The 18,754-nt window shown below is 39.1% G+C and overlaps 3 protein-coding genes and 1 long non-coding RNA gene across 4 annotated transcripts; 2 read left to right on the forward strand and 2 right to left on the reverse strand.

Annotated features, from left to right (window-relative positions):
- The first annotated feature begins 706 nt into the window (after positions 1-706).
- On the forward strand, positions 707-8,578 carry LOC104106547 (peptide methionine sulfoxide reductase-like). Its single transcript, XM_070197431.1, has 2 exons — positions 707-1,099; positions 8,163-8,578. Exons 1-2 carry the CDS (start codon positions 764-766, stop codon positions 8,415-8,417), a joined length of 591 nt encoding a protein of 196 aa, XP_070053532.1. The 5' UTR covers positions 707-763; the 3' UTR covers positions 8,418-8,578.
- Positions 1,106-4,821, forward strand: LOC138907149 (uncharacterized). Its single transcript, XR_011414907.1, has 2 exons — positions 1,106-3,985; positions 4,052-4,821. It is a non-coding gene; the product is annotated as an uncharacterized lncRNA (long non-coding RNA).
- A 165-nt stretch (positions 8,579-8,743) lies between the features above and the next one.
- LOC104091047 (vignain) lies at positions 8,744-10,531 on the reverse strand. Its single transcript, XM_009596300.4, has 4 exons — positions 9,850-10,531; positions 9,486-9,721; positions 9,261-9,401; positions 8,744-9,184 (listed from the first exon to the last, which is right to left on the reverse strand). The coding sequence occupies exons 1-4, from the start codon at positions 10,289-10,291 to the stop codon at positions 8,918-8,920; spliced, it is 1,086 nt and encodes a 361-aa protein (XP_009594595.2). The 5' UTR covers positions 10,292-10,531; the 3' UTR covers positions 8,744-8,917.
- A 2,634-nt stretch (positions 10,532-13,165) lies between these two features.
- Positions 13,166-18,334, reverse strand: LOC104091046 (autophagy-related protein 16). Its single transcript, XM_009596299.4, has 5 exons — positions 18,043-18,334; positions 17,805-17,931; positions 16,331-16,512; positions 15,792-15,987; positions 13,166-14,524 (listed from the first exon to the last, which is right to left on the reverse strand). Coding segments are annotated over exons 1-5 (1,530 nt in total). The 5' UTR covers positions 18,045-18,334; the 3' UTR covers positions 13,166-13,501.
- Positions 18,335-18,754: the final 420 nt, after the last annotated feature.

Below are 18,754 nucleotides of genomic sequence, written 5' to 3' on the forward strand. Positions count from 1 at the left end.
ATATTATAATACGTTTTCAAATTAAATTAGTAATAAAAATTTTTAAGAAGTATATCCTAAAAATAATAGGATAACATTACTAAAGATATTTACTTGTTCAATTTTATACGAATTAGACAACCCGAAAGTAATTATACTAATATGATTTCTAAAGGTAATCATGTAGGATTCCTAACATATAGTATTATGTCCTAAACCTAATAGGATTATAAAGTTAATATCTAGAATTCCGGCTATGTCATTTTATTATGAATTATTATATTTAATATTATAAAATTATTTTTATAAACCGACATTGTATTCATATTTTTATAATAATATAGATTAATGATTAATACAGTGATGGTTGAGATATTATAGGAGTCTAAAAAAATTAGATAATTTGTAACTGACCACTTAATAATTTGTTTGTACCATTATCCCATGTTTAGGGGAGCAATTTTCGGAGTTTATGAACTTAATAATCTAATTAAAAACTTAGAAAGTTGTAATAAATTATATTTGTGAAATTTTCTAAAACAAGTTATATCCTAGTTAAGTGACATATAGTCCTATTTACTAAACTTAAATTTATGCTCTCGGTCAACCGATTTAAGATGAATGAAAATTGCAAGTTGTATATAAAAAAAATTTCAAAGGAAATTTAAACGGGTAATATAATAATGCATCTAAACTGACTATATGACCAGGTTCAGTTTAATGTCTTATCTATATAAACAAATGTCTAATGTTTTAAAGATACGAGGAACAAGACAATTGAGCAATGGCTTCTAAAGAAGAGGGTAGCAGCAGGTCAACCAACCCAGCACTGGATCCGGATCTGAACAACCCGGATAATCCGGGTCTGGTATTTGCCCAGTTTGCAGCAGGCTGCTTCTGGGGAGTGGAATTGGCATTCCAGAGGGTCGAAGGAGTAGTGAAGACGGAGGTAGGCTACTCTCAGGGCCATGTCCACGACCCAAATTACAAGCTCGTTTGCTCCGGTACCACCGACCATGCAGAGGTGATTCGGATCCAGTTTGACCCGAATGTCTGCCCATATACCAATCTGCTTTCTCTCTTTTGGAGTCGTCATGATCCCACCACTCTAAATCGCCAGGTATCAAATTCCTTCATCTCAAAACCTACTTTTCTTTTTAATTCGTTCCAAATTTTAGTTCAAATAATTGATGCTACCTGGTAATCATAATTAAATAATGTTACTGTGTTTGTACTACGAAGAGAATATACAATTTAGGTAACTTTGCATGATCCTTAGTTGTTGTTTACCCGAAAAATCGGATAACGTTAAATTTAGATATGGTTCTAAGGGTATGCGAATCCCTTTGATACAAAATGACAATACAAGTATTTTTGCCATAAAATGAGAATGATGGACGGGAAGACTGAAATGAATTAGAAAAACAAGCACAATGAAATCTTAATGTATCTTGGAGAACTTGCCTCTATTGCAGTCTATCCCTTTTTATAGTAGAGGATAGCTGCTTTATCTATAACAACATAATAAAATAATGCATATAGTGGAGGACCCATGATGATTTGTCTCTTCCTTGATTCTCGCCAAGATTCTCTCCCTCGGTGCGGTTGTAACGGCTCTTGTCTGCGAGCTTGGCACTGGCTCGAGCTCGGTGTTAGGTCGAACCCCCAGTCTTGGTTCGAGTTCAGTTCTGCCTTGGGCATCGATATTCGGGGCCCGTATCGATCGGTGTTGCCCCGTAGTTCGATTCGAACACGGGCTCGATAATGATATCGAGTTTTGCCGTTTATAGCGCGAAGCTCGACGTCCTTACTTCGAAATTCGTCCGAGCTTGTCATGTGGATACCCTTCGATTGAAACGTCATTGTCTCGACCGGCCATTATGACTGAGAATCGGTTTTGACCGTACACAGATAGTCCACTCGTTTCTCGAAAAGGATGTGGCGAGGAACGATATGATTTCCCTGCGGCTCGATCAAATTTATGCTGACGTTTCTATCGAACCCCATCTTGACGTATGTGATAACTGTCCCATCGACTCGGTTTTACCGAAGCATTTAATGTGTGTCAGATGGTGGTCGGCCACCGCTGATACCGAACCGTCATGCCTTAGTCTATAAATAGTCTTTCCATACAACCTTTACCACTTTTGCGCCTTCTCTTCTTTCAAACTTTCTTATCTATCCTCTCTATTTCGCTGCTACGGGGCCGCCCATACCAGAATTTTGGTGCTGTCTATTTCTTCACCTTCCTTTTGCACTCTTTCCTTTCATATCAATGGCGAAAACTTCCAAAACCGTACCTCAGAAGGAGAAAGCTTCTTCCTCACGACCGTCTGATGATAAGGCGCCGGTGGAGCCGTCAGTTCATAACTATGTTCCTGGCCCGTGCACTTTGAAGATCGATTTTAAGGTGGAGAATCCTTCCTCCGTTCCGGGTCGATGTGAACACGTATCGATGTATATGTGCTCCATAACGGAGGATCACCTCGAGGCCGTCCGAAAAGACTGCAATTGGGGTTCTGAGGTCGTGTTGCAAATTCCATCTTCCGATGAGAGTGTTACCACTTACGTGGAGGGGTTTTTAAGTGTTTATACTTATCCGTTCACACTGAGACCCGTCGACCCGGTGATTATTGATTTCTGCAAAAGGTATCATGTCACCCTTGGCCAAATTCATCCCTCTCTATGGCGTATAGTGATCTTGTTGCGTTTATTCTCTATCAAAGCCGGGGGGTTGGATTTTTCTCTGAACCACCTTATACGACTGTATCGGCCTTAGATCTTTCGAGGGCTAATCAGACTCCATCGTCGGGCATCGAAGGCTTTGATGTCGAGAATCGATGAAGATAAGGATCGGGGTTGGATGTGTCGTTATATTCGAGTGAAGACCCGTGATCTCATTCCGGAGGAGAAGATGCCGTTCCCTGAAGAATGGAATTTTGACCGTAAGTGATTTTTGTTCACTTTTCATGTCCCTTTCCGATTTTTTCTGATGTCCTTCCCTGATGTTCAGCTGCCCCTTGGATGCCACAAGCGGTGCCTGACCTCGAGGACTGGGTTCGGAAGTTAGCCTCGACCTCCTCTTACGCCGAGCGCGCTTGGCGCGATTTGGCAAAAGGCAGATGGGAGGCCAAGAACCATGGTGAGGTTTGCTTTTTGTTTCCTTCGAAGTATTCTTTGCGTTATATTCGTTACCGATTTCCTTTTGTGCAGACGTAACCAGGGATGCCGCTTTGAGGCCTTCGAGCGGTGAAGAAGGAAACAAGTCCCAAGTCCCTAAACAGGGGGAAAATAAGAAGCGAAGAGCTTCCTCTCGGTCAGAGGATCCCAAGCCCAAAACTTGAAGGGTGAGGAGAAAAGTAATTGCCCTTTCGATTGACTCGGTCCATCGACTGAGAGAAGAAGAAGAAAATAGCTCCTCGGCTTTGGTAGTCCGATCTACGGAGGCCATCGAGGTTGCCAGAGCTCCCGAGTCGATGGCGGCTGTGGCTGCCGAGGTTGTTTCCGAGACCTGAGTCTCGACCGGAGTACTCCGAGTGATTTGCTCGGGGCTATGACAATGGGTCATTCGCCTTCTCTTCCATCTTTTTCTGAGGAGAGGCGTTGAAGGAAGCTCGAGAGTTGAAGGCTCCCGATATCGGCGAAGGCTCTGGTGCAGGGGATCCTTTTAGGGATTGTTTTACTTGAGTCGACGATGGTTCTGATATTGGTGATGCTTCTCTTTTATTAGAGGAGGCTCAGCGTTTCATTACTCGGGTAATGATTCTTCCATACTTGGTTTCTTTGTTCTTTTCCATACTTGACTCGTGTTTCTTACTGTGCAGGCCATTAGTAGGTTTCGAGCCGATCTTAGGCCACTGGCTAACAGTGTGAGGCCGAGCTCCGGAAGGTCTCGGGTGAGAGAGATGCCCTGCGGCTTCTTTGCAGCCAAAAGGACGAGGCTATAAAGGACCTCCAAGCGGATTTGGCTAAGGTCCGTGAAGAAGGGGTCGAGCTCGATAAGCAGGTGAGCCTCGTTCTGTTAAAGTATGCGTCTGACTCAACTGTGGAAGTTAACCCTTCGTTGTCTCAGTTGCAGCAAAAGATCGAAAAGATCGGGTTACTTCGAGAAGAAGTTGATCAAATCCGAGCTGAATGCAATCGGTGGAAGGAGGCCCTCGACCACCTGGCAGCGGAAAAAGAAACCATCTTAACAAAGTTATTATCGGCCGACGTTCAACTTTCAAGCTAAGAAGATCGAGGAGCTTGAAACACGACTTGCTGAGGCTAAGGCGGAGGTTGAGTCGTCAAAAGTCTTGGCGGATAAGTCCATTGCTGTATATCGGGCTGATGCTGAGGCTGCTCAGATGGAGACCCGGGAAGCGGCGAAGGCCGCCGATACTCGAGCTCATTGGGTTGCCGAACTTGCCAAGTGTAGGTCTCGGAGGGAGACCCTCGAGGAGATACACGCTCGAGGTTTCGACCTTACCGAAGATGTAAAAAAGGCAAAAGAGCTCGAAGCGGAAGCCTTGGCCTTGGCCTCTGATGATGATGGTAGCAACATCGGATCTGAGGACGGGGAAGAGCTCGACCATGAAGCTTAATTTCTAATTCTTCATGTTTGCAATTTAATCACGTAGGCAATTTTTGTATATATATGTATAACGAGGTCGACTTGTTTTTGTTTTGTGAAGACTTTTGATCGAATGTTGACCTTGTAATCTCTCTGATCGATCAGATTTGTAGCCCCTGGGTTTGCTTGTTGAGTCGATGATTCAAACTTTGAACGAACATAATCCGTAGGTGTAATGTACTGGTTGAGTTAATGTAAACTCAGAGTAAGAGTAGCTTATTAGCCGTTGAGTGAATGTTTTGAACTTGAAATATTGTAGCCCGTAGGCATAATGGTCGGGTGGGTGCTTGTTCGAACTCGAAATAACAGTAGCCCGTAGGCTTAATAGTCGAGTGAATGTTTCGAACTCAAAATAGTGTGGCCCGTAGGCGCAATGGTCGAGTGAGTGTTTGCTCGAACTCGAAATAAAGATAGCTCGTAGGCTTAGTCGAGTGAATGATTCGAACTCGAAGTAATGTGGCCCGTAGGCGCAATGGTCGAGTGAGTGTTTGCTCGAACTCGAAATAACAGTAGCCCGTAGGCTTAATAGTCGAGTGAATGATTCGAACTCGAAGTAATGTAAGTAGCCCGTAGGCGTAATGGTTGAGTGAATGTTTGCTCGAACTCGAAATAACAGTAGCTCGTAGGCTTAATAGTCGAGTGAATGATTCGAACTCGAAATAATGTAAGTAGCCCGTAGGCGTAATGGTCGAGTGAGTGTTTGCTCGAACTCGAAATAACAGTATCCCGGAGGCTTAATAGTTGAGTGAATGATTCGAACTCGAAGTAATGTAAGTAGCCCGTAGGCGTAATGGTCGAGTGAATGTTTCGAACTCGAGATAATGTGGCCCGTAGGCGCAATGGTCGAGTGAGTGTTTGCTCGAACTCGTAATAAAGATAGCCCGTAGGCTTAGTCGAGTGAATGATTCGAACTCGAAGTAATGTAAGTAGCCCGTAGTCTTAATATTCGAGTGATTATTTCGTACTCGGAATGAAAGTAGCCCGTAGGCTCAATTCTGGTTGCTCAATAAATCTCAAGTCATTGCACATGTGTTTATGTTTGGGCCAATCTATACGAGCATGGTTCATTTTGACCATTTAGCTCTTACAATTTTTCCTGTTGGAGCCCTATTGTTGTGAGATGACTTTCTTGCATCTGAACTCAATGTATTTGAGGGCCCTGATGCCCCCCCGAACCGACCTCGAAAGCACATTTTTCGGGGTTGAGCTTCATGTTATATTTCCGCAGAATCTCGAACGTTTCCTGCAAATGGGCCAAATGGTCCTCTGCGCCCAGGGACTTAACTAGCATGTCATCAATATAGACTTCCATTGTTTTACCTATTTGTTCTTCGAACATTCTGTTTACTAGGCGTTGATAAGTAGCTCTTGCATTTTTTAGCCCGAAGGGCATTACGTTATAACAATACGTTCCATGTCGGGTCACAAATGAAGTCTTTTCCCGGTCGTCCGGGTTCATCTGAATTTGATTATACCCGGAATAGGCGTCGAGAAAGGTGAGGATCTCGTGGCCGGCCGTGGCATCGATCATGCGATCGATGTTGGGCAGTGGAAAGGAATCTTTAGGAAATGCTTTGTTCAAATCCTTATAGTCCACACACATTCTAAGTTTGTTTCCTTTTTTAGGTACTACAACTACATTGGCTAACCATTCGGGGTATTTTACCTCCCGAATGGACCCTATCTTGAGAAGTTTGGTTACCTCGTCCTTTATGAATGCGTGCTTTTCCTCGGACTGGGGCCTTCTTTTTTGCTTCATCGGTCTGAACCTAGGGTTCAAGCTTATATGGTGCGCTGTTATGTCCGGCGGGATCCCTGTTATATCTAAATGGGACCAGGCAAAACAGTCGATGTTATTGATAAGAAATTGAATGAGTTTCTTCCTGAGTTCGGGGCTCAAACCCGTTCCCAGGTATACCTTTCGTTCGGGCCAGTGTTCGATCAGTATGATTTGCTCCAGTTCCTCAATTGTTGATTTGGTGGCATCGAAATCATCGGGGGTTACGAAGGATATGGTTCTAAGGGTATGCGAATCCCTTTGATACAAAATGACAATACAGGTATTTTTGCTATAAAATGGGAATAATGGACGGGAAGACTGAAATGAATTAGAAAAACAAACACAATGAAATCTTAATTTATCTTGGAGAACTTGCCTCTATTACAGTCTATCCCCCTTTTTATAGTAGAGGATAGCTGCTTTATCTATAACAACATAATAAAATTATGCATATAGTGGAGGACCCATGATGGTTTGTCTCTTCCTTGATTCTCGCCAAGATTCTCTCCCTCAGTGCGGTTGTAACGGCTCTTGTCTGCGAGCTTGGCACTGGTTCGAGCTCGGTGTTAGGTCGAACCCCCAGTCTTGGTTCGAGCTCGGTTCTGCCTTGGGACATCGATATTCGGGGCCCGTATCGATCGGTATTGCCCCGTAGTTCGATTCGAACACGGGCTCGATAATGATATCGAGTTTTGTCGTTTATAGCGCGAAGCTCGACGTCCCTACTTCGGAATTCGTCCGATCTTGTCATGTGGATACCCTTCGATTGAAACGTCATTGTCTCGACCGGCCATTATGACTGAGAATCGGTTTTGACCGTACACAATTGTAATGTTATATAGTTGTCGCTCTGAATCTGATTTCACTATGTGCTTAGTTATTTAGTTTGACGACTGACGGAGCGGAGCCAGAGTGTGCTATGCGGGTTCCGTCGAACCCAATAGCTTTTTTTGTTCAAATCTTGTATTTGTCTAAAATATTTATTGAATATGCGCAAATTATTAATGTAGAACCCATTAAATTAAAAGCAGTACAATCCCGAACTCATAAGATTTAAATCTCAGCTTCGCCGTACATTATGTTTTATGTATTCATTTTGCTAACGTAGATAAGAAATCAAATAGTCAATTCATCATCATCATTTGCTTTTTTTAGATCAAAACAAGTGAATCCTCATACCATTATATAATATTGTGTTTCGGGAAGCTTTTGTTGATTGAAAAAACAAGGATTAGTTATATAAAGTTAAGCAAAAGTTTCTATCCCATGCTGTTGTAACTGATGCTTCAATTTTCGTACGGCACACCATTTACACTCCAAGGTTATACTCTTTCTTTGTCCCGTAGAGTTTTTGAATAAGTAAAATGCATTACCTAACTTGGCAGCTTCATGTGGCAAGAACATCTTAGGAGTTAGGACTCCATCTGATTCTATTAACGATGTAAGGGAAGTTTTTACTGGGAAATTAGCAGAAACAAGTAGTGATCACATAGAAGTAAAATATTGTTAAGTTTCTTCCTCCTTCTTCCTCTGTTTTATATTTCCTTGGGCATCAGCTATCGAAAGGATTTCCTCATGGCAGACTTAATTATTGAACACTCATGATTATCTTAGGATCTATCACACAGGGGTGTTATTGCTGGTTGTTTTCGTGTATCCTCGACCCACTGTCTATTTTTAGTTGGCTTCAGTTACTATGTTTTTGTAATCTTGAGTGAGTTTTTGCGTCTAGCTAGAGTTTAACATTCACAAAGAGCAATATATAGATCTCATGATGATGGCTGTTGCTAGGGTAACGATGTGGGGAATCAGTACCGCTCAGGAATATACTACTATAACGATGCTCAGGCTCAACTAGCAAGGGAATCATTGGAAGCTAAGCAGAAGGAATTTACGGATAAGAAGATTGTCACAGAAATTCTTCCTGCAAAGAGATTTTATAGAGCTGAAGAGTATCACCAACAATATTTAGAAAAGGGTGGTGGCAGAGGTGCCAAGCAGTCAGCTGCAAAGGGCTGCAATGACCCAATAAGGTGCTACGGTTGACTTATTCTTTGTAGCACAAAGAACTTATGAAAGAATTGGCTAGGCATTTGTCTTTGCTTATTTCTACTCTTAAATAAATATGCCAATGGTATGTCAATGGTTCTTGATCTTTCTTACAAGTATTGTCTTTTGAGTGGAAATTATTGTCCTCTTGATCTTTATATCTCCTTATCCAGTGCCTTAACTTGTTGAAGTCCTAAGTGAGGAAGTTTGTGCCTGAAAGCAATATCAAGCATAGTAATACCATTCCTTTGGTCCTCTTGTTGGATTAAACAAGTATATGCCCAATTGTGCACATACCAACTGTTTATTTTGAAGAACGCGTGTTACAGGAAAGGAAATGTTCATTAAATCATATTCCAATGCAGTTTACAGAACGTTATAATGTGACACCATGAAACAAAATGCATCTTATGTTACACATTCTTATGAGTAGTTGCCTATTACTTGCACAGAGACTAAAATAGACACTAAATGAGGCTGAGTGGATAATATGTAACTTAGAGTTCATCCTTAGGTGCCGTTGCAGGAGACCCTGTAGGATTGCTTGATGAAGTCTTGATGGGGTAAGATGGTTGCATTGCTATACCACACAACCCCTCCTCAGCATCAATTTCGCGTTGCATCCTAATGTATCCTTTTTCTCCCCATTCAGGTCCCCACGAGTTCTTCACAATCCAGTATTTGGTTCTGTCAAGGGTTGTGCCATAGCCCACAATTGCCACCCCGTGGTCCAACTCAGTACCACAGTCTCCAGTGAATACACCCTGCCATATTTACAGTACATAAATGTTTATGACTAGTAAAAACTTTTTAACTTGAGATGAATGGTCTATCATTTACCTCAGAGTAGAACTGGAAGTCAGAACCTGAAGCTTGTATAGCTACAGAAACAGGCTGGTTGGCTACTGCTTTAAGTAGGGAACCCTCATCATTAGGAGGAACATCCTCATGTCCGTCAATTGATACCACAGGAGAATTCCTCTGCCAATTCCATAAAATTCACGCACGTGGATTAGAAACAAGACTGGTTCGATCTGACACCCTACAGATGTAACAGAATCTTACCTTTTGAATATCACACTCGCCACCTTCAGCCATGTATGGATAGTTCTCCTCAGTATTGATGCCTCCCTTCTTCTTAATGAACTCAAATGCCATGTCCATCAACCCTCCATTGCATCCTTGGTTTTGACTAGTGTCACAGTCGACAAGTTCTTGTTCTGATAAAGATACTAACTCATTTGTTTTGATTTGGTTTATCCCCTCTACTGCGACCACAGTTGAAAATGCCCAGCAACTTCCTAGAACAGGCAAAAGGTCAGTTTCCATAAGCTACAATATTTTGAACATATATTGTTTACCCTTTTCTATGTCATTATGCTAGAGTAGTGTAAAACAACATAAGATTGACATGTTACTCCTTTCTTACCACATTTGCCTTGGTCTTTGACAGGAGTAACAGCACCCTTCTTCCTCCAGTCAACAGTGGGAGGGACACTATCCTCGTGAGCATACATGAAAGTTCCATTTGCTCGTGAAGCTCCTAGAAAAGTACGGTGGTGCTTAATCTTGGAACCAGCATAATGGTGTCTGAATTCATGGTTAGTCATGTCTGCAAACTTGTTCAGTTTCAACTTATAAGGCTTATCCTTCTTGTTGAAGTTGTGAACATAGTGTACATTAGCCTTGAACACATTGAACCTCTTGTCTTTCTCGTCAAGGCTCCTCGATACAGTGTGATGGCTTCTCCATCTCTCATACAACTCCCACAATTTTTCCTCAGTCTCTAACTCCTTTTCGTGGAAATCGAAACTCTCACCAAGCCTAAGTACCAAAGCTAAAGCGAAAAGAAGTAGTAATAATTTCTTCATGTTTAAAACTTGACTCAAGATGGAATTAAGGGACTATGACAAGGCTTTTTATAGAAGAGTATTCAAGGAGATAGCGGTACAAATGATGATTATAAATGAAAGAAGTGATGGATTCCTTATGGGAATAAGCAACACTCAACAATAATAGAGGAAGAAGTCGAGATAGTAGAATTATGGAGATGAAGCAATGGGTATACACACTTTGCCTACACAAGCAACGTATTTTATAAGTGTGGTTTTGGGTTTTACGGACTCGAAAAACTTTTTAACAAATAAAGGAGAGAAATGCGAGTCTCAAATCTCAATTAGGCAGTGAGCAGTTATGAATAGCTTATGCTGTATGTTAGAAAAGGTGAAAAAGAGTTTGCAAGTTGAACAAGTTAACGTGTTGATATTAAAAGCGAATGACGAACGTTAGTTATATTGTTAGAGACTCGTCGTTTTGTAGCAAGTTTGGAGAATAAGAATGTGTGTAACCATAACTACTTTATGTGATAACTGAAATTAGTGAGATTTATTTTCTTTTTGGAAAAGTCCTTTTTCTTGAAGGAAATATGAAAAGGTCGGCTAAAAAGTATAGTTTCTTGTGGCAAGAGTTATGTCTTTAATTAGCCCATGTGGCAGCTCCCTCTAACGCTTTGTGCAACACTACACCAATTTATAAGCAAATTTTTTCTTCTCATTTAACTAAAACAATGTGGCTCTGTATGTAATAAGGAAAAAGAATATAAATAATAGTTGAAAATATAATTTAACCAATAAAATAGTAATTAAGATTCAAATTCGATTAATTCAATAAAATTAAACTCATTAAACACAAGAATTCGAATATTTCGACATATCAAAACAAAAGAGATTATATAAACCTCGGTTGCGTTTGGCTCGCTATTATTGGACATATGAAACTATGGAGAAAGTTTTCCTTCATTACGTGTTACTTTACCTGCAAACTAGTATTTCTCTATGTTGCTTGGACTCTTCAAATATATCTATGGGTGCGTGTCGAATCCTCTAAAAGTAGTGAATTTTTGGAGGATCGCATTTTGGAGAATGGAGAGTCTGCGTAATATAGGTATTTGTTTTATTGCGTTAATTATTTTACTTGGCTGTAACTATTCTTAATTATATTTTTGATAAATGATTAAGTAGAACATGCAATGCAAGTGCATTTTCTGTTAGTTTACATCATGTAACTGAGGATTTGAGGCCTTTTAATTTATTTTGGGCTATATCCACTAACTTTTCATATTTCGAAAAGGAAAACTAAGAGGGAAAGAATAGCACAAAAACTGGAGGATGAAACTGGCGAATGAGGGGTCACACTCACAGAGGAAAGGAGGAAAACTTTGCTTGCATTGCATGCCTATTGTTGCGTATAAAGTAGTACGCGGCTTAACATTGTTATTTTTAGGCAAATTTGTGAAGCAACGGCACCCTGTAAACATGTTACACCTCATCTATATATGTCAGTGTTGCTTCTCAAAAAGATACTAATAGCTAGATAGTATAATGTCTGTTATTTTGTATGCACGGACAGCGTAAATATTTTTTTACACGATCAATAACTTATTATTAAAATTTATCTATAATCACGACTTAATTTATATAAATACTTTTCACTTGTCTCAAGTATATAGAATTTAAACTTTCAGTAATTGCCTATATTCTAAGCTTTCAAACATAATCAATCTGTCATGTTGCATCCTATCTCTATCCAATCAACTGCATGACAGCATCAAACATTAATTTAAGTGATTATGACTCATCTTTCTTCCTAATTAGTTGAAAGAAGCTTGTAACTTTGATGCTAAAAGATTCTTCAGCAATTTGATTCGTACTCCTTTTAGAGAGACTCAACTCTTACGTTTTACATATCATAATGCATTTTTGTTATGAACGATACTCTTCATTAATTGCTAAAATATTCAATTTTTAAGTAAGTTTAACATTTTTTGATGCTCTATTAGTTAATTTTGAGAAATATTACATATTTTAATAATTAGATTCTACCTGTATACAATGAAATTAATTATTAGATAATTCTGGAATTAGTTACGATAAAACAACAAATGAGTTGATTGGACTGAAATTTGGCGGATCAAAATGGCCTGAATTATTAACCCATCCAAACGTTACTTAGACTGAGATGGATTAAATTAAAATGTGCTAATTAATAGATCATAATCTAACCCCCAACTCTAACAAACTTTTTATTTGTTTGTTAATTTTCTTAAAATTTGTTTAATCACCAAACAAAACTAATAAAGCGTTTTTTCTTTATAAAAAAGTTGAATAAGAATATTTTGACAAGTTCTTTTATGGGTCAATATGGACCGGGTGAAATTCAAAAATAGGTGGTAATTGAAAAATAGCCACAGTTTCAAAAGTAATCGAAATTTAGCCACTTTTCATTTAAAGATAAATCTGAACAAAAACACTATTCAAAATCTAGAAAATATTCCAGCATAATCCTGGAAATTCATACACAGGTGCTCCAATCTCCAGTATATTATGCTGGAACTTTCCGTGTGTTGGAGTTCCAGCATAATATGCTGGAAGTTCGTACACAAGTACATCAATCTCCAGTATATTATGCTGGAACTTTCCGTGTTGCAGCAAAATAGTGGCTATTTTTCAATGATTTTGTAAACGTTGGCGATTTTTCAATTATCAATCCGAAAACTGGCCAACCCGTGCTATTTTCAACGTATTTAGCCCAAATCAGCCCAACTTTTAGATGAATTGGCTTGGGATGTGTCCAAATTGACCCACCCGCCCAATCATATTTGAATGGGCTAATTTTGTCACGCCAACTACAAGCAACACTTTAAGCTTAACAGCCAAACTTCTGAGCACAAAATATACACATGAAAATTATCACCACGAAAGGCCACCTTATTGTTCCATGAATAATGTACTTTTCACAATCAATATCTACTTTCCAATCAATATCAATTGAAGATTTCTACTTTTTCAGCTTAGAAGCTTAATGTATTTACAATATCAGCCTTTTGGCATGATCTTCGGATGGAGGATACCCATTTATGGCTTCACGGTCAATATGATGTCTTAAATTGAGCTTTCACATCTAAAATCAACACTGACACACTCAAGATCCGGACTGAAAGCTGAATTACTGAGCAATCTATAACGGTTGAACAACCTTGTCGCTACTCGAAACACTAGAGCATTCCGAACTTTGAAGTGATACTATGACCAAATACATATGATTCCACTCTTATCCGAGGTAGCCAGAGGTTTACCAAGACCACTCCATGAACAACATAGAACAGGGGCTGTGTGTTCTTTCAAAGTGCTTACCATTCTAGCGTTTGATACTGACCAAATATGAACAGATCCATCAACAGAACCAGCAGCAACATAACTATCATCTGGACTGATACAGGATCGACTCCAATTAGATGCAACTCGGTTCTCATTCGCTCTGAAAGTGCCACAAATTTCAAGGGTACGAATATCAAAGAGATTGTGCACGTTGTCTCTCCCGCTGGTTAATATTACATTTCCATTTCGAGAGACTGAAACTGATGTAATAGCCTGTGAATGTGCAGCAACTTCACTCAGAAGCTTCCCTGTCTGAATATCCCATAATCTAAGACTCCCATCTACATGACCGGAACAAATGGTCAGGCCATCCATGCTAAACGAAAGGCTGTTACAGTTACTGTGGAAGATAATAGTGTTAGTACAGTAACCCTTCTGCAGATCCCAAACTTTTATGGTACGATCATATGCAGCACTCACCACATAGCGACTTGAAAATTTGCTTACATCTACAGCACAAACTTTGTCTATATGCCCAGTAAGAGTATGTCGTATCCTGCCTGAATTTGCATCCCACACATACAAGTTATTTGAACTACTTGCTGCTATGATGAGTTTGTTATCATGTGTAATGGAAAGATCAAGGACAGAACCCAGGGAACCATAAAGACTGTTGCTTAATGATCCACTTGTAGTATCCCACATTTTAATTGCCCTGTCCTGCCCACTGCTTATCAATTTACTGGAGTTGTACTCAAAAAGAATCGCGGCACATCCACCATCATGGGCGGGGATTCTTTGCTTGCATATACTAGGAAGGGAAGACTCCGCATAAAAGTCTGCACCATCTTCACTTTGGCGGACCACACCATCTACTTGTTGACGAGCAAGTTTCTCTATACTGGTGGCCTTGACCTTATCCAGCATATCTTCATAGAGAGCATTAGCCTAGCACCACAAAAGGTAACAAATAAGTAAATGCAAGAGAACCTATCCATAGGTAAATCATTGTAAAACATACAAGAATCCAGACTGAAAACGTAGTTACCCGAACATACTATTCTATTACGAGAAATGGAAAAATGATCATCGGTAGTTCCAACGGATTAGCCCAACTTGTCAAAGATTTGAGTTTTGTTCAGATTACAGGTAGATTTGCAGTAGAATAACTTGTTAACAGATGGAGCTCGCATCCTATTTTTGGCAGCGGACTAATTTGATTAAAAGTTTTAGCAGACTACTGCAAAACAGTTGCTAAGCCCTATTCGCAATAGAAATGCAAAGATACCGTCTACCATTCCTTGAATAAATACATGTTGACCAACCAATAATAATTCTCGCTAGCAGTTTATTTCCAGATTTCAGAAACTTTACTCGTCATTGACATGAAAAAATCATTATGAAATGTAAATACTGGAGATACCCCAGAAATGAAATCCATCACCACCAGCCACTCCAGTATGAGTGAAAGTAAAATATTGAGCATGTGCTTTCTTTCAGAATATTCAGAAAACCACAAGAAATTACAATTTGAACGATCATAAAATATGATACTTCTTTATCCTAGGGTAGCTTTAGGTCGTTCGTCTGTCCACATCCCAAAAGCAGTAGATTACACTAAAAAATAAGCTTCTAAAGTTAGTGGTAGTTCTTCATCGTGAACTCTCAAAAAATAGAATGTGCCACATGGATGGGACCAAGGAGTGTGGCTAGCGGTCAATGAAGTGGGTGACAATGAGAGGAGACCAAAGTTCACTTCCTAGCAGAGATAAAAAAACATTAGGTGACTTCTTCTCATCTACCTAAGCCTTGGCGGGCAGAATTACCCGATACCTGTGTTGGTGGGAGATAGCAAGTACCTGGTGGAATACTCAAGTGCACACAAGCTAACCCAGATACCACCAATTTTAAAAAAAACGTGCCACATGGATGGGCAACAAGAACAATAGTTGAAGGAAGTAAGAACAAGGTTGAGGGTTATATCAAGTGTAGGGAAATCTCCATGATGACAACCCTAACTTAATGAAGGTTTTTTTGAATTGGGGATACCATTAGTAAATAAAACACAGTTTACTGCAACAAAAGCATGCATCTTAGCTCTCTTACAGTATCGAGGCCTGATGAACACTCATTTTATTATGAACAATCAGAGGTTAAAAAAAGAACCACAAATAGGAGAGCACACAAAGGATAAGCAGTGGGAATTACTCAATACCTCGTTAAGGCGCTCCGCATCCTGCATCTTCTGCAGCATCCAGCGATCAACCAGCGTTTTATTTTCTGCCTCAGCATTGTTTGCTCTCAGAGTCATTGCTTCAAGTTGTGCTTTAAGGTCCTGGTGCTCACCCATAAGCAACTCCAAAGCTTTAGTCTTTTCAGTGAGAAGTTCAGTTAAACGAGAACATTCATCCCTGTAGCACACCCATCAAAGAAAGTAATAGAGCAGTTACACACCATCCGGGCATCCAAAGTAAACTTGCTGAGCTCATCTTATGACATCCAAAGTAAACATTATTTGTTGAATTGAGAAACTAAGATTACATGTTATAATCTTAAACATGAAGGTTCATTCAGAAGCTTGAAATAGCATCAGCAATTGGTAACATGTCATATTACTAAAATTTCTAACCAATCCCTAGTGTGTTATTTTATTTCTGTCCCTTCTTTTTTTCTTCTTACTTTTCATGTTTTTTTATGGGCAAAGGTAAGAGTATAATTTAGGATGGCAATGATTTAGGAGGATGAGAATAACACCTTGATTGGTTTAGCTCGATCTGAAGGTCAGTAATGATACTTTCCTTCTCTTGAACTAAAGATTTTGATGCTCTAGATTCAGCTACTTCCACCACAAGCTGCTCCGACAGTCGTGCTTGAGCTTTGTAACATTGCTGAAGTTCCACTTCAAGATTTTCAGCTTTCTCTTTCCACTCTGAACCCTAAAACCATAGGAACTACATAAGCACAAGAACCGTTTTTCAGCAATGTATAGCTAGAAGAGAAGTGCAAGAGTGCGAAAAATTCCACATTCGATGGTTGTAAAAATTTCTTCGTAGAAAGCTGCAGTTGGTCAGTTTAACTTGCATCTCATTCCTTAAGCATGACATTAAGGGCGATACTTAAATTCTACATCATGCATGGGAAGTGACTCATCACCTGGCAAAAACTTAAAAATATGAACTGTTAAAAGTCAAGAGAAATATTAAATATATTACATAACATTCTTAACAATTATGTTTTTCTTGAAAGTCAATGGAAGTCAAGAGAATCGACAAGAATACTAATTATGTTTTTCTTGAAAGGCAATGGAAGTCAAGAGAATCGACAAGAATACTAATTATGTTTTTCTTGAAAGTCAATGGAAGTCAAGAGAATCGACAAGAATGCTATGTAAAACATTTTTTGTTATCATGTCATACCAAATAGGAACACAAAAAATTAGAAACTTTCCTTATTTGATTAGCTTAAAGCTCCTATATATGGAGACCTCTTATATGTTGTAAACAATCTACTCAACAAGAGTTTTTCTATTTTCTTTTCTAGTTTCACATTGTACCAAGTTCTATCTTCTGGAACTGAGTCTCGTTAAGATGAAAACCACGGTGAAACCGCGCCCCTGAAGTCCTCCACTCACGGTGTTGAGGTTGTAAAATTAGCAGTCTATGCTAGTTCACAATTCAAGTTAATGGCTAACTTTTGCCGAACCAACATCATATTATCGTCTTATCATCTAGTTAGCACTATGAATTGAACAAAGATCTGGTAATGCTGACAGTACGATAGTTTTTGTCAGTGGTCCTGATAAGCTGCCAGCATGTGTGATCTCAAATTCAGTCCTAATTATGAGCCATAAGCAAAAAAATTCAATGAAATTCTACCAAGATGGAATGCACCTGTAATTTTCCTGTCAAACAAACAAAACATAAATGAAAATGCCAAATTGGAATACGTCCAAGATACTCTATGTCGGACAACTCATTTACTGATTCTAAATGTAGAAAAGTATATAATCATCAACATCCATACAATCTCTTTGTTCAATAAAAACAAAAGGCTTTGTAGTAAATCATTAGTTTTGACAAAATTGTGAAACTTAGTGCAGTACATATGATCATTACTCAATAAAGTCATCACTCATCAAGCGCAATCAAAACTTAAATCAACCAAATTACCAAACAGGAAAATATAAACAGAAAAAAAAAAGCAACTGGAGAATAGAGGGGGCAAGGACCTGCAAAACGAGAGGCCTCGTGAGGGCAAGGAAAGCAGGGGCATGAGCCCCTTCCTCCACTAAATGCCGCTTTCTTAGAGCCTTTAAAGCATCCCTAATTGCTCCAACAGCAACTTCTTCGTATGACCTAACACAAACAACAACAACAACAACAAAAAATCATCAGAATTCAACTGAAGTCACGCAAATCAGTTCTGCGTATTTCAAAAACTTCAAAATTAATATTTTTACAACTTACATATTTGATCAGTTACCGAATCACACACTCTATCTGCAAATTCAGATTCAATTTTTTTTTCTTTTTTTCGCTTCGCTCTGAATTTGAGAAGAGGATGTTTTGCTGGGGAAGAAAGAGAGGATCGTTAGGGTCACATATAGGCAGCAGCTGGCGTTGATCTTTTTGCTCACAAATCATGCCACGTCATCACGTCACTATCATCGCGAGTCGGGTCGGATGCTCCGTTTTTATCCCTCTCTACCAAATTTGGGGGAAATTGGAAAATTTTAAATTCGTACCCAATCCTCAAAGTTGTCCCCCGATATTATACGTTTTATGGTTAATTTTACATTTCGATCCAATCCCACGTGATACATGATAAACTCAAAAAGGAAAAAGCGGAAAAGAATTATCCTCTTTGGTTGGAAAATTTAAAAAATTCTCCCACTTAATTTGTTTGTTCCCTTTGACTTTTGTTTTACATGGTTATTGAGAAATGTAGTAGTTGATTAAAAGAAACTAAATAATACTACCATTTTTATCTATAATAAGTAAAACTTTTTGTACTATTAAAATTTACTAAAACTTTCTATAGAAAAAAGATGACAACATTTGAAAAATCTAGAAAATGAGGCTAAACATGTTGAAACAAATAAAGTACTAGTAACTGTTTTGGCTAGTATCAGAAAAGATCTTATATAACATTGGTAATGGACTAATGGTCAACTAGGGT

This window comes from Nicotiana tomentosiformis, chromosome 3 (genome assembly GCF_000390325.3).
Source record: "Nicotiana tomentosiformis chromosome 3, ASM39032v3, whole genome shotgun sequence".
NCBI classification, from domain to species: Eukaryota; Viridiplantae; Streptophyta; class Magnoliopsida; order Solanales; family Solanaceae; genus Nicotiana; species Nicotiana tomentosiformis.

Excerpts from the sequence above, each read along its gene's own strand:
- LOC104106547 (XM_070197431.1), top strand. The coding sequence starts at position 764 with ATGGCTTCTAAAGAAGAGGGTAGCAGCAGGTCAACCAACCCAGCACTG. Across the intron at positions 1,100-8,162 it reads CCACCACTCTAAATCGCCAG|GGTAACGATGTGGGGAATCA; the intron begins GTATCAAATTCC and ends GGCTGTTGCTAG.
- LOC104091047 (XM_009596300.4), bottom strand. The coding sequence starts at position 10,291 with ATGAAGAAATTATTACTACTTCTTTTCGCTTTAGCTTTGGTACTTAGG. Across the intron at positions 9,402-9,485 it reads GCGAGTGTGATATTCAAAAG|AGGAATTCTCCTGTGGTATC; the intron begins GTAAGATTCTGT and ends TGGAATTGGCAG. Across the intron at positions 9,185-9,260 it reads ACTTCCAGTTCTACTCTGAG|GGTGTATTCACTGGAGACTG; the intron begins GTAAATGATAGA and ends TAAATATGGCAG.
- LOC104091046 (XM_009596299.4), bottom strand. Across the intron at positions 15,988-16,330 it reads ATCGAGCTAAACCAATCAAG|GGATGAATGTTCTCGTTTAA; the intron begins GTGTTATTCTCA and ends GGTGTGCTACAG. Across the intron at positions 14,525-15,791 it reads ATGCGGAGCGCCTTAACGAG|GCTAATGCTCTCTATGAAGA; the intron begins GTATTGAGTAAT and ends TTGTGGTGCTAG.